Source organism: Salmo salar, chromosome ssa19, assembly GCF_905237065.1.
Source record: "Salmo salar chromosome ssa19, Ssal_v3.1, whole genome shotgun sequence".
Classification (NCBI taxonomy): Eukaryota; Metazoa; Chordata; class Actinopteri; order Salmoniformes; family Salmonidae; genus Salmo; species Salmo salar.
In genome coordinates this window covers 15,583,665-15,610,890 of record NC_059460.1, presented here as the reverse complement: position 1 = coordinate 15,610,890, position 27,226 = coordinate 15,583,665, and the positions used below count along the sequence as shown (strand labels likewise).

The following is a 27,226-nucleotide window of genomic DNA, read 5'->3' as shown; positions in this document are numbered from 1 at the left end:
TTAAACAATGACAAAGTGCTTCCCCGCCCCTGTTTCCATAAAAAGCTGAAGGATGGAGCTGGAGAAATGTAACCACTCTCAAATTCATAGACAGAACTAGGGAAGCAAGGATTGACCATCCATGATATCAACATGATAGTTTTAATGAATACATTTTTTATTAATGTTCAAAACTGATCAAGAGGCCAAACTAAATTGATAAAAGGGCCAGATCTGGCCCGTGGGCTGCCAGTTGAAGAGCCCTGCTGTACAGTATATGGTACAGCGTGCAGAGAGATTCACAGGGTACCTTGACTCTCACCTTGACCCCTGACCCCTGTAGTCTCTGTGACATCATATCCTGTCAACAGCCATATCTCATCCTCCAACAATGGAACCGGATGAAGGGAGGAGCACTGTCCTTCAGATATCAGTTTAAAAACCACTACTGTATATCTTCTCTATATCTCCATCCCGCGTGACCAACAGACAGTGGCATTGTGAAAACCTGCTGGAGCTCTCCTCTCCTCCCCATGTCTCCCTTTTACCTCTCATCTCTCCCCCTTTCCCATCTCATCCCCTTTCTCACCTCTCCTCCACCCTCCTGTCCTTTCCTCTCTCCTCTCCTTTCCTCTATTTCCATCTCTCCCCCTTTCTCCTCTCCTTTCCTCTCCTTCCCTCTCTCCCCCTTTCTCCTCTCTGCTCCTCTCCTCCCTTTCTCCTCTCTGCTCCTCTCCTTCCCTCTCTCCCCCTTTCTCCTCTCCGCTCCTCTCCTTCCCTTTCCCCCCCTTTCTCCTCTCCTCTCCGCTCCTCTCCTTCCCTCTCTCCCCTTTCTCCTCTCTGCTCCTCTCCTTCCCTCTCTCCCCCTTTCTCCTCTCCGCTCCTCTCCTTCCCTTTCCCCCCCTTTCTCCTCTCCTCTCCGCTCCTCTCCTTCCCTCTCTCCCCTTTCTCCTCTCCACTCCTCTCCTTCCCTCTCTCCCCCCTTTCTCCACTCCGCTCCTCTCTCCCCCCCATTCTCCTCTCCGCTCCTCTCCTTCCCTCTCTCCCCCTTTCTCCTCTCCTTCCCTCTCTCCCCCTTTCTCCTCTCCGCTCCTCTCCTTCCCTCTCTCCCCCTTTCTCCACTCCACTCCTCTCTCCCCCATTCTTTTCTCCTCTCCTCGCCTCCCCTCTCTCTGCCACTACAGTCCTCTCCTACTGAACAGACACTGGAGGTCATACTGTTATAAATGAGGCAGGGAGGAAGCTAACCCTCTCGCACAGAGAGAAGAGATAGGGAGGGAGGGAGGGAGGGTGGGAGGGAGGCTGGGAGGGAGGGGAAGACACTGGAGATTAATGATCACCATCTCATTTTCTATTCTCTCTCTCTGCCCCCTCTCTCTCTCTCTATCTCCCTCCCTCTCTTTCTCTCTCTCTCAATTGAATTGAATTCAAAGGGCTTTATTGACATGGGAAACATATGTTTACAATGCCAACGCAAATGGAATAGACAATAAACAAAGGGGAAATAAACAAGGGAAACCATAGTGAACGTTACACTCAAAAGTTTAAAAGAATAAAAGACATTTCAAAGGTTATATTATTGGCTATGTACGGTGTTGTAACAATGTGCAAGTAGTTGAAAGGGAAAGTAAATAAACAGATCTCTCTCTCTCTCTCTCTCTCTCTCTCTCTCTCAGCAGCAGCAAAATACACAGGAGCTGTGATTAGGAACCTGGAGCTCCACTAGATCTGCCCTTTCCTCATAATTGATTGGTTACGTGGCTAGCTGCACATGCCACAGTGCAGGGCTGCTCGCGGGGACACACGTGACTCAGTCTGTTTCTTACTCACCAGACTGACTCTGAGTCCTTCGTCTTTTCCACTAGATCTAGGGCTCTCGACACACAGGAGTTCTATTGCTCTGCATGGCAGTGCTGGCCTCTACCTGCGGTTGTAACTCTGACCTCCTATTCCCCATACAGTGAGAGGGACGACAGTATTTCACCACAATAAACTTTCGCTTCGACAAGAAACAAAGTCATATGGATCTGACCGTGGTTTACTGTACCTTTCTCTGCTCTACCTCTTTACGTACAGTACTGGACTCTCTCTCTCTCTCTCTCTCTCTCTCTCTCTCTCTCTCTCTCTTTCTGCTCCTAACTTAACAAAATAAAAGCTTATCATTGCTTTTGTCATGAATGCTGTTTCAGTTGCTCTGTATTTATCTACTCATTCAATTCATCATGGGTTTGTGAAAGGGCATGCGAGAGAGGGAGAGGAGAGAGAGAGAGAGGTAGGGAGACAGGGAGTGAGAGGGAGAAAGAGAGTGAGGGGGAGACAGAAACAGAGACAGAGAGAGGTGTTTGTACGATATTAAAAGGCTGACACTGCATCTTCTGCAGGAACTAAAACAACAACAATTGAACTGCATCATCCACATGCCATATAATTACCAACGATGTAGTACAACACTCCCATCTCTAGCAGAGCTCCCCAAGGAAAGACAGATCTGCCGCCCATCAGCCTTCCCCCACTCAAGGCCTGACACTTGTGTTGACAACTGTGTTATTATTGCATGCTTGCTGTTGCTGCTGTTGTTTACGCCCGAGTCTTAGCACTGAGAATAAGCACTTCCTTTGTCCCTGGAGGAGCTAAATGTTCCCATTGTCTTCCTCCTACCCAGAATTCCCTGGGTCGAGGCCCCTGAAGAGTAGAGCGGCCGTCTGAGAGGTGTGAGTGTGTGCGCCGGCGTGCGTGTGAGTAACTGGTTGTGGTACTAAAGGACTGGAAGTGAGTGGGAGGAGGAAGAGGAAACGGGAGAGGAGAGAGACGGAACGGAAGAAAGATGAGAAAGAAGCTGAAGAAATACAGGGAAACAGTGATTCCCAATATTTTGACAGCAGTGCCGCTTCAGTCAATTGTCAATAACATGTCACGCATATGTACTGGAGAGTCAAACCGAAAGAGGTAAAGTGTGAACGAGAGCAAGGCGAGGGAGGGAGAAAAGAGAGGGAAGGAGTAGCTGAGTGCTGAGATTCCAGGAGCAGTCTGGGAGTTTGGTGCCCCTGCCTGCCTGTGCTGTTGCCAGCAGGGCTCAGGTTCTGTTTCTTATGCTGCGCCTGGCCTGGTTTCTGGGTGTGAACAGACTGGCCATTATGGCTGCAGCCAAACTACAGCACCCCGCCACAATGTTATCTCTCTATCTCCCTGATTTACACTCTCTCTCTTTTCTCGCACCACCCCTCTCTCTCTCTGTCCGCCCCCATTCTGCATACCTGTGCTCTCTGCTTTGGGGAAATTCCATGCTTACAGAATTACGCTGAGACTCCGATTTTTCACATTAAAATGTATATCACACAAAAACCGGAAAAATGCGATTCTCAGCGTAATTCCCTTTCGCAAAAACCTTATCAGTGATCTCCTGTTAAAACACAATTGTGTTGAATGAATCCATCTTCTCTACAAAAGAGCTGAAAAAGGAGGCAGGAAAGGAAAGAGGGGAAGTGGCTGTGTATGGAGGTTGTTTAATTAATGGCCTTGTTGGGGAGGTTATGAGTTTGACTTCCAGCTCCCTGCCTGAAGTGCTGTGGCAGAAAGAGGCATGTGAGATAAACTATGTAGAGAGAGGTCTGTGTGTGCGTGTGTGCGTGCGTGTGTGTGTGTGGGCGGAAGAGGCTGATGCCACCCACATAGCAGCTAGAGCTAGTGTCAGTGGGTGAGCGTCTATTTCTAGAGGCAGCCTGGTGGGGTAGAGAATGGTGCTAGCTTTCTCTCTCTCTCTCTCTCTCTCTCTCTCTCTCTCTCTCTCTCTCTCTCTCTCTATATATCTCTCTCTCTCTCTCTTATATCTCTCTCTCTCTCTCTCTCTCTTATATCTCTCTCTCGCTCTCTCTCACTCTCTCTCTCTCTCTCTCTTTCTCTCTATGCCACACACTGTGTTAATAAAACAAATCAAGTTCTTTCTCACTGCATAGATTCATTGCTATCCAAACATTTGGGAAAATCATTAAAAATCAAGTTCTTCTAATTATTTTGTCTGCTAGTTCATGTATTTGTTTGCTTTTCCCTCAGTACAGTACAGTACCCTAGCCTCCTCAGTTCCCTCAGTACAGTACAGTACCCTAGCCTCAGTTCCCTCAGTACAGTACCCTAGCCTCCTCAGTTCCCTCAGTACAGTACCCTAGTCTCCTCAGTTCCCTCAGTACAGTATCCTAGCCACCTCAGTTCCCTCAGTACAGTACAGTACCCTAGTCTCCTCAGTTCCCTCAGTACAGTACAGTACCCTAGCCTCAGTTCCCTCAGTACAGTACAGTATCCTAGCCTCCTCAGTTCCCTCAGTACAGTACAGTACCCTAGCCTCAGTTCCCTCAGTACAGTACAGTACCCTAGCCTCCTCAGTTCCCTCAGTACAGTACAGTACCCTAGCCTCAGTTCCCTCAGTACAGTACAGTACAGTATCCTAGCCTCCTCAGTTCCCTCAGTACAGTACAGTACCCTAGCCTCAGTTCCCTCAGTGCAGTACAGTACCCTAGTCTCCTCAGTTCCCTCAGTACAGTACAGTACCCTAGTCTCCTCAGTTCCCTCAGTACAGTACAGTACCATAGCCTCCTCAGTTCCCTCAGTACAGTACAGTACCCTAGCCTCAGTTCCCTCAGTACAGTACAGTACAGTACCCTAGCTTCCTCAGTTCCCTCAGTACAGTACAGTACCCTAGTCTCCTCAGTTCCTTCAGTACAGTACCCTAGCCTCAGTTCCCTCAGTACAGTACCCTAGCCTCCTCAGTTCCCTCAGTACAGTATCCTAGCCTCAGTTCCCTCAGTACAGTACAGTACCCAAGTCTCCTCAGTTCCCTCAGTACAGTACAGTACCCTAGCCTCCTCAGTTCCCTCAGTACAGTACAGTACCCTAGTCTCCTCAGTTCCCTCACAGTACAGTACCCTAGCCTCCTCAGTTCCCTCAGTACTGTACAGTACCCTAGCCACTTCAGTTCCCTCAGTACAGTACAGTACCCTAGCCTCCTCAGTTCCCTCAGTACAGTACAGTACAGTACCCTAGTCTTCTCAGTTCCCTCAGTACAGTACCCTAGCCTCCTCAGTTCCCTCAGTACAGTACAGTACCCTAGCCTCCTCGGTTCCCTCAGTACAGTACAGTACCCTAGTCTCCTCAGTTCCCTCAGTACAGTACAGTACAATACCCTAGCCTCAGTTCCCTCAGTACAGTAAAGTACCCTAGCCTCCTCAGTTCCCTCAGTACAGTGCAGTACCCTAGCCTCCTCAGTTCCCTCAGTACAGTACAGTACCCTAGTCTCCTCAGTTCCCTCAGTACAGTACAGTACCCTAGCCTCATTCCCCTCAGTACAGTACAGTACAGTACCCTAGCCTCCTCAGTTCCCTCAGTACAGTACAGTACCCTAGTCTCCTCAGTTCCTTCAGTACAGTACAGTACCCTAGCCTCAGTTCCCTCAGTACAGTACCCTAGCCTCCTCAGTTCCCTCAGTACAGTATCCTAGCCTCAGTTCCCTCAGTACAGTACAGTACAGTACCCTAGTCTCCTCAGTTCCCTCAGTACAGTACAGTACCCTAGCCTCCTCAGTTCCCTCAGTACAGTACAGTACCCTAGTCTCCTCAGTTCCCTCAGTACAGTACAGTACAGTACAATACCCTAGCCTCCTCAGTTCCCTCAGTACAGTACAGTACCCTAGCCTCCTCAGTTCCCTCAGTACAGTACAGTACCCTAGCCACTTCAGTTCCCTCAGTACAGTACAGTACCCTAGCCTCCTCAGTTCCCTCAATACAGTACAGTACCCTAGTCTCCGCAGTTCCTTCAGTACAGTACCCTAGCCTCAGTTCCCTCAGTACAGTACCCTAGCCTCCTCAGTTCCCTCAGTACAGTATCCTAGCCTCAGTTCCCTCAGTACAGTACAGTACCCTAGCCTCCTCAGTTCCCTCAGTACAGTATCCTAGCCACCTCAGTTCCCTCAGTACAGTACAGTACCCTAGTCTCCTCAGTTCCCTCAGTACAGTACAGTACCCTAGCCTCAGTTCCCTCAGTACAGTACAGTATCCTAGCCTCCTCAGTTCCCTCAGTACAGTACAGTACCCAAGTCTCCTCAGTTCCCTCAGTACAGTACAGTACCCTAGCCTCCTCAGTTCCCTCAGTACAGTACAGTACCCTAGTCTCCTCAGTTCCCTCAGTACAGTACAGTACCCTAGCCTCCTCAGTTCCCTCAGTACAGTACAGTACCCTAGCCACTTCAGTTCCCTCAGTACAGTACAGTACCCTAGCCTCCTCAGTTCCCTCAATACAGTGCAGTACCCTAGTCTCCTCAGTTCCTTCAGTACAGTACCCTAGCCTCAGTTCCCTCAGTACAGTACCCTAGCCTCCTCAGTTCCCTCAGTACAATATCCTAGCCTCAGTTCCCTCAGTACAGTACAGTACCCTAGCCTCCTCAGTTCCCTCGGTACAGTATCCTAGCCACCTCAGTTCCCTCAGTACAGTACAGTACCCTAGCCTCAGTTCCCTCAGTACAGTACAGTATCCTAGCCTCCTCAGTTCCCTCAGTACAGTACAGTACCCTAGCCTCAGTTCCCTCAGTACAGTACAGTACAGTACCCTAGCCTCCTCAGTTCCCTCAGTACAGTACAGTACCCTAGCCTCAGTTCCCTCAGTACAGTACAGTACAGTACAGTATCCTAGCCTCCTCAGTTCCCTCAGTACAGTACAGTACCCTAGTCTCCTCAGTTCCCTCAGTACAGTACCCTAGTCTCCTCAGTTCCCTCAGTACAGTACAGTACCCTAGCCTCCTCAGTTCCCTCAGTACAGTACAGTACCCTAGCTTCAGTTCCCTCAGTACAGTACAGTACAGTACAGTACAGTATCCTAGCCTCCTCAGTTCCCTCAGTACAGTACAGTACCCTAGTCTCCTCAGTTCCCTCAGTACAGTACAGTACCCTAGTCTCCTCAGTTCCCTCAGTACAGTACAGTACCCTAGCCTCCTCAGTTCCCTCAGTACAGTACAGTACCCTAGCCTCAGTTCCCTCAGTACAGTACAGTACAGTACAGTATCCTAGCCTCCTCAGTTCCCTCAGTACAGTACAGTACCCTAGCCTCAGTTCCCTCAGTACAGTACAGTACCCTAGCCACTTCAGTTCCCTCAGTACAGTACAGTACCCTAGCCTCCTGTTCCCTCAGTACAGTACTCTAGCCTCCTTAGTTCCCTCAGTACAGTACAGTACCCTAGCCACTTCAGTTCCCTCAGTACAGTACTCTAGCCTCCTCAGTTCCCTCAGTACAGTACAGTACCCTAGCCACTTCAGTTCCCTCAGTACAGTACAGTACCCTAGCCTCCTCAGTTCCCTCAGTACAGTACCCTAGCCTCCTCAGATTCTTCTCTGTGTGTTCAGCTCTTCACAGTAACCGTCCCTGCTGCTGGCCTCCAGCAAGGTATACCACTGACAGTCATCAATATCAATACCTCTTCTCCAAATGTCACCACACTGGGTGTTTGTAGAAGCAAACTGTTTATGCACGCACACGCGCACACACACACACACACACACACACACACACACACACACACACACACACACACACACACACACACACACACACACACACACACACACACAGTAAAGAGACAGAGATCAGTCCCAGTTCCCTGGCAGCCGAGCAGCATCAGTGTATAAATGACTGTTTTCTGCTGCTGCAGTTTGAAGGCTGCTCCATCTTATCAAAGCTCCACATCCCGTCACTGGCCGCATGCTGAGAATCCAGGCCTAAAAATAGACCCACAAGGACACCATATGTTCCTTCACAACACAGCCTCCTTCACTGCCACATCTACAACATCCACAACACCAAAGCCTGAAACGGTGTTGAACCATGTTCTACAGTAGGTTATCCCTGTGAGTCTTTCATGAGACACAAGGACTGTATTTTAGCTGCCGGCATCTGAATAAGGAATCAGTTCAACGACAGGGAAAAGAGATTGGAAATAGACGATTAGCAGTTCATTCAATCAATGGAAATGTTTTAAGCTTCATGCTATGTTGCAGTGTGACAACCAATCAATAAACCGACGAGTCAATGGCTATCAACTCCCACGTCCCTGTATGGCCCATCCTCAAACATGTTATTACAGATTTAGGATCAGCTTCCCCTCCCCCAATCCTAGCCTTAACCATTAGTGGGGGAAATGCTGAACTGATCCAAGGTCTAGGGGCAACCCCACCCTATTCCTGTTATTCCATACGATCTCCAACCCAGCAGGATGTGACCCATGTAGAATGTAGACTCATAAAGTCTTGACATTCTATCTCCTAGTGCATTGTTTAGCTAACCCCTACATTCATCGTAGGTTCAGAGTGAAGAAATGCCACCCTGGAACCTTCATTTCCTGTTAGGCACATCAGCTAATATGTATGTAAAGTTGAACTAGTTTCCACTGCGTTAGGCTAGTCGATGCTATCGCCACATGAACGCAGGTTGTAAAGCATACCACTCCTTATAAGTCACTATGGGGATGTCAGTATGGGAAATACCAGTTTGGCATTTTATCTGGTTTGACTGTTATCGTGTTGATCTCGTGCCAGTCTTTTGCCAGTCGACTGAACATCAACGATTAGGAGCGCATACGACTGACTGCTCACAGGGTGATGTGGCCTGTAGAAGGCCACAAATAATCCCACAGCATGCCATGTGGCCAGGTCTGCACCGGATAGTCAAGGAATCTTGGCTTTAGATTTCACTTTTTCTTTAAGTATGTCTGAGCTAAGGCTCTCCGCACTATACGAGATACTACACACCAACGTTGCAAGTGCATTTGGAACTAACGCTACAAGCCCTGCTAGAGATCAACCAACCAGATCAACTACATATGATGTGAATGTTACTTCAAATTTTACTTCACGACTTCAATGTTTTTCTAAGTACCTACGAGGTTGAACACGTAACATGTGGTCCTTGTTATAACAAACCTTTCAGCAAACCAAAGGGTGCTCAACTATAATCCATCCCTGACCAAAATACTTCCCTGTTTCCCATCGCAACCCCTCCCTCCCCTGTCCTCGAACTCTCCACACTGCCTAGGGTGTGTGTAGAACAGCAACAGCCGTGGTAGCTCCAGAGCTCCAGGACAAGAGGAGATGGATCTCTCTGTTCTAGCCCCCAGGCCTCCCACCCTCACTCTGGCTACAGCAGCTGAACATCACCCCCTCTCTGGCTCTCTCCTCTCTCCCACCACCGCCTGTGCTAGCACGACGCTGGCAGGTGTTACTGTTCCCTCTCTCTGTCTGTCTGTCCTCCTGCACCTCCGGGAGTTGAAGACACTGGAGATAGATAATGTTTTGAGGGAGAGGGGAGGAGGGTTGGAGAGAGAGAGAGAGAGAGAGAGAGGGAGACATAGAGAGGGAGAGATAGTGAGAGAGAGAGAGGGAGAGATAGTGAGAGAGAGAGAGAGAGAGAGAGAGAGAGAGGAGAGATAGTGTGAGAGAGAGAGAGAGAGAGAGAGAGAGAGAGAGAGAGAGAGAGAGAGGAGAGATAGTGAGAGAGCGAGAGAGAGAGAGAGAGAGAGAGAGGAGACTAAAATATATTACCGGGCCCTATTGAATGTGACCTATTCATCGTTATGCTCTCTGCATCACTGACAGTCACAGAGTGCTTTATTCATTAACGACTTGACCTAGTTCCTGACATCACATGACCCACAATGTTGGGCTGTGATCTCCATTATAAGTGGTGTATGCTCTGTGATCTACACAAGGTGTATTTCTTGTACTGTAATGTACTGTCAACTGGTGCAGTATGTATAAAATATACTGTTTATGATTGATGGGTTACACTTCTAATTCACTACTAATGTTTTCCTGCCATATGTCTTATAAGTAATAAGTGAACTGCTACGATGTGCCAGATAAACTCTCTCCAGCTGTGTATTTGGTTTGCTAACTTGCTAGTGTGTACGTGCATGTGTGCATGCAGACTAAGGGGTTGGTTAGACTGTCAGCACGTGTACAGAAATATGAGAAATATATATATATATATTATTACTGTATATATACATTATATATATATATATATATATAGAGAGAGAGAGAGAGAGAGAGAGAGAGAGAGAGAGAGAGAGAGAGAGAGAGAGAGAGAGAGAGAGAGAGAGAGAGAGAGAGAGAGAGAGAGAGAGAGAGAGAGAGAGAGAGAGAGAGCGAGAGGGAGAGCGCAAAAGAGAAAGAGAGATCGGAAGAGAGAGAGAGAGAGAGAGAGAGAGAGAGAGAGGGGGAGAGAAGTGACAGGCAGAGTTGTGACATCATCCACAGCTGTTCTCTACAAACACACAGACACACAAAGGGAGAGCTGAGGGAATGAGACAGCGAGAGGGCGAGGTGGGGAGAAAGCTAGAGACAGACAGAGAGCATGTGGAGAAGAGCGACGAAGAGATGAAGCGATGGTGTGAAGGAAGCGATAGTTGTAGCGAAGGGACAAGAAAAGAGAGGGATGTATGATGTGGCGATGGAGTGTTTGGAGGCGAAAACAGGAAGGATGTACTAGTGTGAGGATATGATACAGGTCATACGATGATAGAGTACAACTGGTCCCTAGGAAAAAATTGCCTGGTAACCTCCTGCTGCAGCTAAAGGCTACAGGGTGAGTGAGTTATTCACCCCAGCTTCTCAATTCAATTCAATTCACCGGGCTTTACTGGCATGGGAAACATGTTTACATTACCAAAACAAGTTAAATAGATAATAAACAAAAGTGAACTAACCCCCCAAAATGAACAGTATAGAGACATAGAGACATTTCAAATGTCATATTATGGCTATATACAGTGTTGTAACGATGTGCGAATAGTTAAGGGAAAATAAGGGAAAATAAATAAACATAAATATGGGTTGTATTTACAATGGCGTTTGTTCTTCACTGGTTGCCCTTTTTCTTGTGGCAACAGGTCACAAATCTTGCTGCTGTGATTGCACACTGTGGTATTTCACACAATAGATATGGGAGTTTATCAAAATTGTATTTGTTTTGGAATTCTTTGTGGGTCTGTGTAATCTGAGGGATATATGTGTCTTCAATATGGTTATACATTTGGTAGGAGGTTAAGAAGTGCAGCTCAGGTTCCACCTGATTTTGTAGGCAGTGTGCACATTGCCTGTCTTCTCTTGAGAGCCAGGTCTGCCTGTGGCGGCCTCTCTCAATAGCAAGGCTATGTTCACTCAGTCTGTACATATTCAAAGCTTTCCTTAATTTTGGGTCAGTCACAATGGTCAGATATTTTGCCACTGCGTACTCTCTGTTTGGGGCCAAATAGCATTCTAGTTTGCTCAGTTGTCTTGTTAATTCTTTCCAATTTGTCAGGTAATTATATTTTTGTTTTCTCATGATTTGGTTGGGTCTAATTGTGTTGCTGTCCTGGGGCTCTGTGGGTTCTGTTTGTGTTTGAGAACAGAGCCCCAGGACCAGCTTGCTTATTGGACTCTTCTCCGGGTTCATCTCTCTGTAGCTGATGGCTTTGTTGTGGAAGGTTTGGGAATCACTTCCTTTTAGGTGGTTGTAGAATTTAACGTCTCTTTTCTGGATTTTGATCATTTGCGGATATCGGCCTAATTCTGCTCTGCATGCATTATTTGGTGTTTTACATTGTACACAGAGGATGTTTTTGCAGAATTCTGCATGCAGAGTCTCAACTTGGTGTTTGTCCCATTTTGTGAATTATCGGTTGGTGAGCGGACCCCAGACCTCAGAACTGATTCAAGTATTTTTCACCAGATCCTAATTGCGTTGTCGAATTTTATGTTCATTTGATGGCGTAAAAGGCACTTCTTTGTGGAAGTTACCTGTGGCGATCATGTTTAGGCAAAGGTATGTTAAGGTTTTTGTGTGCCCTAGTGGAATTTGAATTCGTGGTCCAGGCCTGGACCTGTTTTGGAACACCATTATTTTTGTCTTACTGAGATGTACTGTCAGGGCCCAGGTCTGACAGAATCTGTTCAGAAGATCTAGATCATCAGCAAACAGTAGACATTTGACTTCAGCTTCTAGTAGGGTGAGGCCAGGGTTCTGCAGAAAGTTATAGTGCCCTCTCGTTGATATATGTGTTGTTAGGTTCTAATGGTGAGGCTCAAGCTGCATCCCTGTGTCACCCCACGGACCTGTGGAAAGGAATGTGTGTTTTTTGCCAATTTTAACCGCACACTTACTGTGTGTATACATGGATTTTATAATGTTGTATGTTTTTCCCCGAACACCGTGTTCCATCAATTTGTATAGCAGACCCTCATGTCAATTATTTTAATCAACAAGGCATGTGAAGATTTTGCCTTTGTTTTGGTTTGTTTGTTTGTCAATTAGGGTGTGCAGGGTGAATATGTGGTCTGTCGTACAGTAATTTGGTAAAAAGCCAAATTCACTAAGGAAATTAAGAGTCTGCTGTTAATGATAATGCAGAGGATTTTCCCAAGGTTGCTGTTGACATATATCTTACGGTAGTTATTGGGGTCAAATTTGTCTCCATTTTTGTGGATTGGGGTGATCAATCCTTGGTTCCAAATATTGTGGAAGATGCCAGAGCTGAGGATGATGTTAAAGAGGTTAAGTATAGCCAGTTGGAATTTGTGGTCTGTATATTTTATCATTTCATTTAGGATACCATCAGCACCACAGGCCTTTTAGGTTGGAATGTTTGTATATTGCACTGTAGTTCACACAGGCCTTTTGGGTTGGATGGTTTGTATTTTGTCCTGTAGTTCATTCAATGTAATTGGATAATCCAGTGTGTTCTGGTAGTCTTCAATAGTTGATTCTAAGATTTGTATTTTATCATGTATATGTTTTTGCTGTTTGTTCTTTGTTATAGGGCCAAAAGATTGGAGAAGTGGTTTATCCATATATCTCCATTTTTGGATAATAACTCTTTGTGTTGTTGTTTGTTTAGTGTGTTCCAATTTTCCCAGAAGTGGTTAGAGTCTAAGGATTCTTCAATTACATTGAGCTGATTTAATTTGTTGTTGCCTAATATATTTTTGGTAGGTCTCCACACTACTTTCCTTCCATCTATAGCATTTCCTAATATTATTAAGTTATTTTGGCTTTGATGCCTCATGTTTGAGTATTGCTCTCTTCAAGTAGACTGTGATTTTGCTGTGATCTGATAGGGGTGTCAGTGGGCTGACTGTGAACGCTCCGAGAGACTCTGGATTGAGGTCAGTGATAAAGTAGTCTACAGTACTACTGCCAAGAGATGAGGAATCCTACTGTAGGAGTCCCCTCGAAGCCTACCATTGACTATGTACATACCAGCATAAGACAGAGCTGCAGGAGTAGTGACCCGTTTTTGTTGGTTATGTTGTCGTAGTTGTGTCTAGGGGGGCATATGGGGGAGGGAATGCTGTCACCTCCAGGTAGGTGTTTGTCCCCCTGTGTGCTGAGGGTGTCAGATTATTGTCCAGTTCTGACATTTAGGTCGCCACAGACTAGTCTCTCTCTCTTCCTCTCTCTTTCTTTCTTTCTCTTTCTTTCTCTCTCTCTCTCTTTCTCTTTCTCTCTCTCTGTCACTATCTATCCCTCTCTGTCTCAAACCCTCCTCTATCTCAGGCTGAATCAGGCTGGAAATGCCAATAGTGAATTTAGGGCAACCCTTCTTCCCCGCAGCACTACAAGTAGTTTAACTATAACAACGTTCCAATTCCAAGTTACTACCTACTGTACATATTACCATGATTAAAACACCCACATTTGTAAGTGTGTCATGCATCATGGAGTTGTCAAATAATTTAGAATAGGATCAATAAATCAGGGCAACATATAGTATGTTTCCTTTTCTTTTATAAAGCACTAGCTACCTCATAGCTCAGTGAATAACTACTGTATTTTAGTATCAATTGAAGATCATGTTCTGAATTACTCTGTTCATGCCAATCTACGGTGGTCCTATGGTTAAGTAATGCTACAGAGAAATCTTTATATTATTATTATTATTAGGTAAGTGTCATAGCTCTAAGTAACAACGTTCGACACAGTAGATACCCCATGCCATTCCCATCAACATGCATACACACACCCACGCGCACCCACACCCACATACACACACCTGCGCGCACGCACACACACACACACACACACGCACGCACACACACACACACACACACACACACACACACACACACACACACACACTGAAATAACACACACGGAGGATATTGTATTGATAAAGATACCCAGACCTTAGCCTGTCTTCATGATTACTTTAAGCAACACATGTTTATATTCAGTGGGATGCGTTACTGCTCGTGAATATATCATTTAATTGAATGTTTTCATTGATGTGTGGGCAGTGTTGGAAAAAAGAAGCCGCATCAATATTACATTGAGGAGAGAGAGGGGCACTGAATCACTAGCTTCTCTGACAGCTGCTTCTCCATCTCATTAGCATGTGGGTGTGTGTGTGTGTGTGTGTGTGTGTGTGTGTGTGTGTGTGTGTGTGTCCGTGCGCATGTCCCATAGGACTCACTTCAGATGTGTCCTTTAATAGCTTACATCTATACCCAGACTATTTCTCCCCTCTCCCGCCCCTCCACTGGATATGCTGCATTAACCCTAAATCATCAGCTATCTGCTTTACTTCCTACTTCACAATCTGGAACTCTCCAGTACCTCTTGTCTGAACTCTTCTCCTCTCCCTGACCTTACATCTCTCCTCTCATCCTCCTCTTCTCCTCGTCTACCTCTCCAGCTGCTTTTTCCTCCTTTTGGGTATCCCTCTCTCTCATCTTCTCTTTCTCTTCAGTCAGACACTCTAACTCCCTCCCATCTCTCCCACGCCTCTCTGTCATGTCCTTCTGTACTTCATTTTTTTATCACTCATATCGCCATCTTTTTCCATGTTTGTCTCTCTTTCCCTACCCCTCACCCATTCTCTCTCTCTGTCCCTCCCTCCTTTCCCTATCTTTCTCATCTCTCACCCCCATCACTCTCACTACCTCTTCCTCTCTCTCTCCCTCTCTCTCTTCCCCTCTCTCTCGGTCGATGATGACCCTGGTTGTTTTATCCTCGATGGGATGTACTCAGACAGTGCTGCAGACTGCATGCAGGAGGTCAAAGGTCAGATAGTGAGCTTAAACGGAGCGCATCGACCGGCCTGCCGGCGGACCTGTGACTCACCATAACTTCCCCTCCTTGCCTGCTCATACAGAGAGAGGCACAGCCAAGCCCAGACCAGAGGAACACAACACACTGAGTCCAGGCATAAATTGTAAACCAAACTTACATATCAACTCAAAAATACTGTGACAGTTGATAATGTTTGATAGGTTTCAAACACTCAACTAGTCCAGAGGAGTGTGATGTCATAATCATATATTAGTTGACTACATCATTGTTATATAAGCATCAATGTCTGTTTCCATATTAATGTTAAAGGTTATCATTACCCATCTTACCGTCGTGGTTGGGGTTGCCCAGGGTCCAGGGTTCGTCTGAGTCAAAGTGGGTGTCCCCTCCGATTCCGGGGCCCGGGAAGTAGGCGTGGGCCAGGAAGCCCCCCTCTCCGTCAAAGGGCGAACTGTCGCCGTGGAAACCCGAGGCAAAGATGATGGTGATGTCCACGTCCTTCTTGGTACGCTCCAGGTCGCTGTAGGGGACGGCTTCGAAGCGGAGCGGCGTCACGTTCTGCCACACATCGAACGCCCGCCGGATGGCATCATGGGTTTCCTCTGCGCCCACCTTGGGTGTGACGTTCTTTATGCTGTGGCAGGGGGAGAGGATAGAGGATGGTAGGGGTTAGGCCACACATACTGTGTATAGTATATCATAACAGTATATCATAACACACATTCCATGTTGTAACATATTAGAATGTACCATAGCATACAGCAACACACATACCATTACCTCTCATCATTATGCACTAAGTCGTACTACCGAAAAGTGAAGTGTAAAAAGGGGCTTTGAGAGAGAGTGTGCATCCCAAATGGCACTCTATGCACCATGGGTCCTGGTCAAAAGTAGTGCACTATAAAGGAAATATGGTGCTATTTGGGAGGCAGCCAGAGATGCAGCTGAGTCCTCTCCTGCTGCTTGGACTGCTGTAGCCAGGTGTTGAGAGAAGAACTAGAGGATTTCCTGATTTCCTGTCCCTGGAATTTACTTTCTAATTAAGGATTATACACAGCTCACCGCGTCACAAGAGCACCAGCAATCTGTATCCCCTATGGCACCCTACTCCCTATTTAGTGCACTACTTTGGATCAGGGCTCAAAGCGCTCTGGTCAAAAGTAGTGCACTATGTAGGGAATAGGGTTTCATTTGAGACGAAGCCACAGTCTGGCTTGGCCAATCTCCATACCCTCTACACTTTAGTCACGGCTAAAATACGGGAAAGAGGGGCACTTTGAATTTAAACTTATTTTTCCTTCTCAACATTGCACTTGAGCATCAGGCTTTATCCCCAGTTCTTCTCTTGAGCAGAAGTGGATGAGTGAAGTAGAGAATTCAGACACTCGCTACATTTCTACTGAAGTTAGCAGGTACTCTAGCTCCATGGTGTGCTATCTTCTACTGAAGGAATCTAAACTGTTAAGGGTGACTGAGTGTTCAACTCATCTGCTCTTCAGAAGTGATGCCTGCCTCGAAAAAACCAAAAAAATTAATTTCCCCTCTTTGGAGATGATCTGCTCTCTCTCTCTCTCTCTCTCGGTTTCTCTCTCTCTCTCTCGGTTTCTCTCCGTCTATCTGTCTCTGTTTCTCATCTTGGCTCTGGTGCGTTTACTCTTCTCCACTCCTGCTCTCGGTTTCTTGTCCCCTTCTTTCTTTTCCTCTTTCTCTAATTCTTCTGGGCAACATAAAAAATATGGTGAATCTATTGTCCTGTGCTCCTTCTATATCTACTGCTAGGGAGTTTACAGTATCAGCATAGTATAAGCTGAGAGCTGAGCTAACGACTCAGCAGCTCAAAGGTGATCTTTGACATCTCTCTCTATCTCTCCTCTCCAGACTCATAGTCCTCATGGCTATCTGTTCTTACAGATGGAGCTGCTGGACTGCATGCTTCCAGTCAGCATTCCAGCCTTCTATCTCCCCCGCCTCTTGTCTCTCTCTCTCTTTCTCTCCCTCTCCCTACCTCGATCTTTCTCTCTCTCTCTCTGTCTCCCCCAGACGTTCCCAGACTTCCACAGAGAACTCTGGTTAGGCAGAAGGTAGTAGGCTGTTGTTTGAGGAGTTTGATAATCGTCTATTGTCTCTCAGTGTTACGGCAGTAAACACACAAAATACAACAGAAACGCTAACAGATGACAAGACGAGTAAATCTTGGATTTTACAGCACCCCTTCTCTCCTTCTCCCTCCCTCTCTTGCTCTCTCTCTCTCTCTCCCTTTTCCACTCTCTTCATCTGTCACTCAGGTCAGAAGATGTCACACTAACAGAGAATGAAAGATGTCCTCGTCCAATAAGGACTCTAAGTCTTGTTTATTAATTCACAGGGGGACATTTGCCACCAAGGTGTCTCTCTAATCCGCCGCTGGTTGGATTGAACTTTGACTGTCTGCAGCTGTCTGTCGTCCCATGATTACTCTCCGGGCTCTCTGAGGCACAGCTTGATGCTGAGGTACTCTAAGGCCACACACTCGTGATGTCCTTATGCGGAGCACAACTACCAAGGCAGAGTGTCCCGTGATTGGTGGTTTCAGTCAGAAATGTGTCATTCTGATGAGTGATGGCTGTTAGCATCAGAATTGTGTCATCATGTCCAGTGCCATTGCATGAATACCATGTCTAGAATACTTGATGGGAGGCTCTCTCAGCTCAGATCTTAGTGGAAGACTGTGGGTGTTGATTGCAGTGTGGTTTGTGAATCAGTGGTCCATAACTGGAATGTAACAGAAACGTTACAGTTGTGAAGTAAGGTTATTGTTCTAGAATCTCCAGTATATCAGATTTGGATGTACTCTGAGGTATGGCAAACAAGCGGGGGAAAAATAGGTCACTGAAATACATATCAGCTGATCGAGTAATCATAAAACCTCGGCTGTGGAACCACTTTCTCACGGACACAGAGATTAGAAGTAAGAGGTCTCCGGCTTCGCAGTCGACATGAAAAGGCTAAGTGTCCTTGTTTAACCTTGTCTAACAGCATAATGACTCCTACACTTCACCTCACTTAAAATATAAAACCTGTACGGCTATGACCACTTAAAGAATAAAAGGCAAAGAGAAAGTGCACTTTAATTTAAAAAAACTGTTTCACCCCTTTAGCCTGAATTAGTAATACAGTATGCATTTTGTGCAACACTGAAGAGCCAAACAAATAAGAGTAACTGCCACTGTCTCCACTCAGATTGTTCAAGTTACTGAAAGAGTACAACTCGTTGCTGCTGACAATAAACTGCTCGGGAGTCAGAAGCATACAGTAGAGAGGGGGAAGAGAGAGAGAGAGAGAGAGAGAGAGAGAGAGAGAGAGAGAGAGAGAGAGAGAGAGAGAGAGAGAGAGAAACAGTACTGTAGTGTATGGATGCATGTTGTTTTAATGAGGTTGAGCTATAAGGCTGTACACCACCTCCATACTCCATGCTGGGAGAGTTATGGGGATGCTAGAGCTAATTATCGCCTCCCTACCATTAGCATGTGTCTACTGTATGTCAATGCATGCACATGTCCAGTACCAACAGAGAGAGGCATAATCACTTAACTGGCAAACACCCAGACTTCCACTCAGGTTACATGGATACACAGCCTCTCTCTCATAGAAATGCATCTAGGCAATAATGCAGAGCAGGAGTGGTTGGGATAGGTATGATGATGGGACATGGTAGATAGAGAGATGGATGTGGCATGAGGAATAGCTTCATCCCCATCTGGCCAGGCCAGCTACTGGAGACAACCACACACACACACACACACACACACACACACACACACACACACACACACACACACACACACACACACACACACACACACACACACACACACACACACACACACACACAGACACAGACACAGACACACACACTCTCCCCTGCCCTCGTCCTCACCCACTCCCTCTCCCAAAATGTTGTATATCGTTATATAACCATCATCTGACTCAGCTTTCTGCTCTGCATCGCTACCTCTCTTTCTCTCTGTCTCTCTCAGTACTGTCTCTGTCTCTTTCTCTCTGTCTCCCTCTCTCCATCTCCCTCTCGCTCTCTTTCTCTCAGTGTTCTATAAGCATTAGGTCATTGTAACTAACAAAGGATTTCATATACTGTATAATACTGTATATTAAATATAATATCAGTACTAATATTAATATGCTGTATTATCTAATATAATGGTCAGGTATGTTCAACTGTATAGAGATGGACACACATTTTTGGTGGTGGTTGCCTTGACGAATGACACAGTGTGAAAAAATGTCATCTTCTCCTTGAATCTCTCTTTCCCTTTCTACTGCAGCACTCTCCCCTGCCTCATCTTCCTTTACCTCTCCTTTCTTCAATCTCCATCCATTCCTTTTAATGCACTGCACGCACTACAGCCCTTTCTATTTTTGCCCTATCGCTTCTTTCTTCCATTCCTGCCTGGCATCGCTACAGTTCATGAGTGGGTCACAGAGTCCAGATTATAATCAGGGTTTTGGTAATACTGTTCATATTTATCCTTCAAGGCAGACAAAAATGAAAATACATTTTTATTCTGAAGCTCAAGGATTAGTCCATAAAGTATGGGATTGGGGGCAGTTATACTTAAAAATGTAGGGCCAGACCGAGACCTATATTTGATCTGTTGCAAAAATTTTTTACATATATTTCTTGGTATATAGCTTTAAAGTGTGATATGTGTTACTGAGTAATGATATGTTGAGACATGGGTGTAATCCTATCTAATGTAGAGTGGACACAGCCTAACAGTACCCCTTAGGAGCAAAGATGTTGAAAGAACAAAAGAGAGAGCGATAAAAGGAGCGTGAAAAACGGAGGAGAAGAAGGGGACCGCGAGGAGTGGCTTCAATGTTCAGATTAAAGAAGGATTGCATGGCAGCTGCCCTTCTAATGTCTGTCTGTCTGTCTGTCTGTCATTCTGTCTGTCTGCCATTCTGTTATTCTGTCGCTCTGTTTGTCTGTCATTCTGTCTGTATATCTGTCTGTTTTTCTGTCTGTCATTCTGTCTGTCTGCCTGTTTGCAAGTCAGACGGTTGTATAAAAAGAGGGAGGAATGTGATTTCTAATGAGTTGAGTAAGGCTGCTAGTTAAGTTTGTAGAGAGGAAACGGGTATTCTACCTCTGGTTAACCAGGTTTCAGTATAGGACTTGTTCCCGCAGGAGATGTATAGCTAGTAGCTAGGGGAAAACTCAGGAGACGTATAGCTAGTAGAAAACTCAGGAGACGTACAGCTAGTAGCTAGGGGAAAACTCTGGAGACGTACAGCTAGTAGCTAGAGGAAAACTCAGGAGACGTATAGCTAGTAGCTAGGGGAAAACTCAGGAGACGTACAGCTAGTAGCTAGGGGAAAACTCAGGAGACGTACAGCTAGTAGCTAGGGGAAAACTCAGGACACGTACAGCTAGTAGCTAGAGGAAAACTCAGGAGACGTACAGCTAGTAGCTAGGGGAAAACTCAGGAGACGTACAGCTAGTAGCTAGGGGAAAACTCAGGAGACGTACAGCTAGTAGCTAGGGGAAAACTCAGGAGACGTACAGCTAGTAGCTAGAGGAAAACTCAGGAGACGTACAGCTAGTAGCTAGGGGAAAACTCAGGAGACGTACAGCTAGTAGCTAGAGGAAAACTCAGGAGACGTACAGCTAGTAGCTAGAGGAAAACTCAGGAGACGTACAGCTAGTAGCTAGGGGAAAACTCAGGAGACGTACAGCTAGTAGCTAGAGGAAAACTCAGGAGACGTACAGCTAGTAGCTAGGGGAAAACTCAGGAGACGTACAGCTAGTAGCTAGGGGAAAACTCAGGAGACGTACAGCTAGTAGCTAGGGGAAAACTCAGGAGACGTACAGCTAGTAGCTAGGGGAAAACTCAGGAGACGTACAGCTAGTAGCTAGGGGAAAACTCAGGAGACGTACAGCTAGTAGCTAGGGGAAAACTCAGGAGACGTACAGCTAGTAGCTAGGGGAAAACTCAGGAGACGTACAGCTAGTAGCTAGAGGAAAACTCAGGAGACGTACAGCTAGTAGCTAGGGGAAAACTCAGGAGACGTACAGCTAGTAGCTAGAGGAAATCTCAGGAGACGTACAGCTAGTAGCTAGGGGAAAACTCAGGAGACGTACAGCTAGTACCTAGAGGAAAACTCAGGAGACGTACAGCTAGTAGCTAGGGGAAAACTCAGGAGACGTACAGCTAGTAGCTAGAGGAAAACTCAGGAGACGTACAGCTAGTAGCTAGGGGAAAACTCAGGAGACGTACAGCTAGTAGCTAGAGGAAAACTCAGGAGACGTACAGCTAGTAGCTAGGGGAAAACTCAGGAGACGTACAGCTAGTACCTAGAGGAAAACTCAACTGTGGTTCTGGGGTTCCTTTTCTTTATAAACTGTACATTCTGAAAAGTTTTCAGACCCCTTGACTTTTTGCACATTCTGTTACGTTACAGCCTAATCATTCTAAAATGAATTAAATTGTTTTTGTTTCTCATCAATCTACACACAATACCCCATAATGACAAAGCAAAAGCAGGTTTTGAGATTTTTTTGCAAATGTATAAAAACCAAAAAACTGAAATATCACATTTTCATAAGTATTCAGACCCTTTACTCTCTACTTTGTTGAAGCCCCTTTGGCAGCGATTACAGTGTCAAGTGTTCTTGGGTGTGACGCTACAAGCTTGGTACACTTGTATTTGGGTAGTTTCTCCCATTTTTCTCTGCAGATCCTCTCTGTCAGGTTGTATGGGGAGCCTGCACAGCTATTTTCAGGTATCTCCAGAGATGTTTGTTCGGGTTCAAGTCTGGGCTCTGGCTGGGCCACTCAAAGACATTCAGAGACTTGTCCCGAAGCCACTCCTGCATTGTCTTGGCTGTGTGCTTAGGGTTGTTTTGGCATTCAGGTCAAAGAGTTCAATCTTGGTTTCATCAGACCAGAGAATCTTGTTTCTCATGGTCTGAGAGTCCTTTAGGTGCCTTTGGTCAAACTCCAAGTGGGCTGTCATGTGCCTTTTACTGAGGAATGGCTCCGTCTGGCCACTCTACCATAAAGGCCTGATTGGTGGAGTGCTGCAGAGATGGTTGTCCTTCTGGAAGGTTCTCCCATCTCCACAGAGGAACTCTGGAACTCTGTCAGAGTGACGATCGGGTTCTTGGTCACCTCACTCAAGTTGTAGAAACATCTCAAGGATGATCAATGGAAACAGGATGCACCTGAGCTCAATTTAGAGTCTCATAGCAAAGGGTCTGAATACTTATGTAAATAAGGTATTTCTGTTTTATTTTTAATAAGTGTGCAAACATTTCTAAAAAACTGTTTTTGCTTTATCATTATGGAGTATTGTTTGTAGATTGATGAGGTATTGTTTTTATTTTATCAATTTTAAAATAAGGCTGTAACGTAACAACATGTGGAAAAAGTCTATGGGTCTGAATACTTTCCGAATGCACTGTATAATATAATATAATATAATATACTGTATCGTCACTGTCTGATGAAAAATGTAACTTAAATGTACTCAATATGTACTCAATATACTGTATGAGTACTCTAGGATCAAGAGATTGTATTCGAAATAGCTTCTGAAGTTTCGTAATTGTATGTTCGTTAATGGGAAAATATGGCCGTTTTAAAACATTTCCTGAAAAGGTTTTGTTTTGGAGGGTTTCATCAGACAGTCACAATATAATACAGTGTATGCAACTTAACTGTAGCGTTTTATCCAAAGCGACTTACAGTAAATCGAGTGAATCCCTTTTTAGTATGTGATCCCTGCAGGTATTGAACCCAATGACCATGGTGTTGTTAGAGCTGCGCTGTTACCAACTGAGCCACACAGGACCTTTTACATATAGCCTAGCTGAGAGGTTGCCACGTCTTCACCTAGTAAGACCTTCTTATGTAGACTCATGAACACAGACATGAAGCCTAGACACATCCTCAGGCACATGGCAGACCCATAGAGTAAAGCCCATGTTTTAAAGTACTGTATCAATTGTTTTAACCAAAAATCAATCCCTAGTCAACCAATCATCCAACCAACCAATCAATCAACTCACCTGTATGCGATATGCTTATGCTACCAACCAACCAACTAATAACAAACCAACCAAACAACCAATCACCAACCAACCAACCAACCAACCAACCAATCACAAACCAACCAACCAAGCAACCAATCACCAAGCAAACAATCAACTCACCTGTATGTGATATGCTTATGCTGCCACTTCTGCCCCGTAAGGGCGTACCGCTTTTTCCGGACACTGAATTTGGACGCCCCTCCTAGCTGGTCTGGTACACCACATCGGGGCTTCTTCATCCAGCTAGGAAGAACAGAGAACACCATTAGTCAAAACAGGGTGTATGCTTGGCCTTGGCTGAACAAACTTTGTAATGCAGTCCTGTCATTACTTCCAATAGACATACTAGTTATCACAAAGTCACACACACACAAACACGCTCGTGGACACACACACACATCTGCAAAGAAATAGACATAATAAGAGATATGCCTCACCTTACTGTGTAATCGCTAACATCATTATACGAAGCACAAAGAAACAAAAAATTAGACTTTAGCATGCAGGTTAGTCATCACAAATTCCACCACATTGTTGTAACTGATTTGATACACACATCATACAATTGATCTCAGCAGCAAAGGCACTTGTTTCTCTAATACTTTTAACACAACCAAACTGCAGCTTCTTAGACTCCTTTGTGAATCCCAAATGGCACCCTATTCCCTATTAGTGCACTACTTTTAACCAGAGCCCTATGAGCCCTGGAGAAAAGTAGTGCACTATATAGGGAACAGGGTGCCATTTGGGATGCAGCCCTAGGGACTCTTACACATGTTGATTGGTTCAACGAGCAGCAGAGAGACAGACAGGCAGACAGGAAGACTGAAGCTTTCATTCCCTTTTCTAGGCTTCTAGGTTCAGAGTAATACTGTGGCATTTACCCTGACTTTGATCTGCTGGTGTAGGTGTATCTGCTGTAAAAGAGCCCTTTGATCACATTAAAACGGGACACTTAACCTGTGTGATGCTAACTCTCTGTCTGGGAAACGCTCCCGTCTGTTCTCTTCTCTTCCAGAATGTCAAGCAGCGAATCAGGACAGCATTACAGGTATGTTTATAAAGGTCTGTGACTGTTTATTGGACGTTTAGGGACGTTCATTAACCTACAATGAAGTTGTACTGCACAGAATGAATGATTTATAAAGCACCTTGCATCCCAAATAACTACTCATTCTGTGATCAAGATGAATAATTATGTGCATCTTCCTTCTCAAACCGATCCCCTACAACATGCAAAGTGGTGAGGCTCACTCTATAGTGTTCCTGTCCAGCGATCCTGTGACGTTGAGGCCATAGAGACGCTGCATGGCAGCGATAGCAGACTGCATGGTCTGGGCCGTCCGCAGGACCGACATCCTGGGGTCTGTAGGGGGAAGGTAGCCATACCTCTGGAGCCATGTCTGAAGGGGGGAGAGGGGGAAGGAGGGGGGAGAGAGAGAGAGAAAGGACACAGAGGTGAGTGGTCAGTAAATGGTCAAATAATGTACAATTCCAATAAGGTAGGCTTTATATATAGTATTTTATAAGAGCCATTGAAACCCACACAACCATGAAACAGTGGTGTAAAGTACTTAAGTAAAAATACTTTAAAGTACTACTGAAGTAGTTTTTTTGGGTATCTGTACTTTACTATTCATATTACTGACAACTTTTACTTTTACTCCACTACAATCCTAAAGACAATGATGTACTTTTTACTCCATACATTTTCCCTGATACCAAAAAGTTCTGTTACATTACGAATGCTTAGCAGGACAGGACAATGGTCCAACTCACGCACTTATCAGGAGAACATCCCTGGTCATCCCTACTGCCTCTGATCTGGCGGACTCATTAAACACAAATACTTTGTTTGTAAATGATGTCTGAGTGTTGGAGTGTGCCCTGGCTATCCGTAAATTTAAAAAACAAGAAAATCGTACTGTCTGGTTTGCTTAATATAAGGAATGTGAAATGTTTTATGCTTTTACTTTTGACACTTAAGTATATTTTAGCAATTACATTTACTTTTGATACTTAAATATACACTGCTCAAAAAAAGAAAGGGAACACTAAAACAACACATCCTAGATCTGAATGAATGAAATCATTTTATTAACGACTTTTTTCTTTACATAGTTGAATGTGCTGACAACAAAATCACACAAAAATAATCAATGGAAATCCAATTTATCAACCCATGGAGGTCTGGATTTGGAGTCACACTCAAAATTAAAGTGGAAAACCACACTACAGGCTGATCCAACTTTGATGTAATGTCCTTAAAACAAGTCAAAATGAGGCTCAGTAGTGTGTGTGGCCTCCACGTGCCTGTATGACCTCCCTACAATGCATGGGCATGCTCCTGATGAGGTGGCGGATGGTCTCCTGAGGGATCTCCTCCCAGACCTGGACTAAAGCATCCGCCAACTCCTGGACAGTCTGTGGTGCAACGTGGCGTTGGTGGATGGAGCGAGACATGATGTCCCAGATGTGCTCAATTGGATTCAGGTCTGGGGAACGGGTGGGCCAGTCCATAGCATCAATGCCTTCCTCTTGCAGGAACTGCTGACACACTCCAGCCACATGAGGTCTAGCATTGTCTTGCATTAGGAGGAACCCAGGGCCAACCGCACCAGCATATGGTCTCACAAGGGGTCTGAGGATCTCATCTCGGTACCTAATGGCAGTCAGGCTACCTCTGGCGAGCACATGGAGGGCTGTGCGGCCCCCCAAAGAAATGCCACCCCACACCATGACTGACCCACCGCCAAACCGGTCATGCTGGAGGATGTTGCGGGCAGCAGAACGTTCTCCACGGCATCTCCAGACTCTGTCACGTCTGTCACATGTGCTCAGTGTGAACCTGCTTTCATCTGTGAAGAGCACAGGGCGCCAGTGGCGAATTTGCCAATCTTGGTGTTCTCTGGCAAATGCCAAACGTCCTGCACGGTGTTGGGCTGTAAGCACAACCCCACCTGTGGACGTCGGGCCCTCATACCACCCTCATGGAGTCTGTTTCTGACCGTTTGAGCAGACACATGCACATTTGTGGCTTGCTGGAGGTCATTTTGCAGGGCTCTGGCAGTGCTCCTCCTGCTCCTCCTTGCACAAAGGCAGAGGTAGCGGTCCTGCTGCTGGGTTGTTGCCCTCCTACGGCCTCCTCCACATCTCCTGATGTACTGGCCTGTCTCCTGGTAGCGCCTCCATGCTCTGGACACTACGCTGACAGACACAGCAAACCTTCTTGCCACAGTTTGCATTGATATGCCATCCTGGATGAGCTACACTACCTGAGCCACTTGTGTGGGTTGTAGACTCCGTCTCATGCTACCACTAGAGTGAAAGCACCGCCAGCATTCAAAAGTGACCAAAACATCAGCCAGGAAGCATAAGAACTGAGAAGTGGTCTGTGTTCACCACCTGCCGAACCACTCCTTTATTGGGGGTGTCTTGCTAATTGCCTATAATTTCCACCTGTTGTCTATTCCATTTGCACAACAGCATGTGACATTTATTGTCAATCAGTGTTGCTTCCTAAGTGGACAGTTTGATTTCACAGAAGTGTGATTGACTAGGAGTTACATTGTGTTGTTTAAGTGTTCCCTTTATTTTTTTGAGCAGTATATTTAAAACAAAATACTTTTCGACTTTTACACAAGTAGTATTTTACTGGTTGACTCACTTATACTTGAGCCATTTTCTATTAAGGTTTACTTTTACTCAAGTATGACAATTGGGTACTTTTTCCACCACTGCCATCAAATATGATTAAAGTGAAAAAGTAATGTACTATAAATTCAACCATAACCCTGCATGTAAAAAAACTCTTAGTTGGAGAAGCAATGCCATTTTCAATTTTGGTAGTTGTTGGCACTTTAAATAATTTCCAAAAAGCGCCCATGCTAAAAATGTCAAGTGTCCATCCAGGCAGGACGACTTCAGCAGCCAGACAGCAGCCTCTAGCCACAGTGTTAGTGAGGAGACAGGCAGAGAGACAGAAAGAGAGATCCTCTGATGACCTTTCAGCGTGGGAATGTTATCTATTATCACATCGTCTGCTTGTCAGAAAGCACTCTGATGTAA

General features: G+C 45.5%; 1 protein-coding gene across 1 annotated transcript in view; it reads right to left on the bottom strand.

The window, feature by feature from the left end:
* Positions 1-27,226, bottom strand: part of LOC106578526 (matrix metalloproteinase-16) — a 75,984-nt gene that overhangs the window by 34,417 nt on the left and 14,341 nt on the right. The window contains 3 exon segments of the mRNA XM_014157432.2: positions 15,393-15,697; positions 23,279-23,401; positions 24,413-24,561. Of these exon segments, the coding sequence (XP_014012907.2) occupies positions 15,393-15,697; positions 23,279-23,401; positions 24,413-24,561 (577 nt within the window).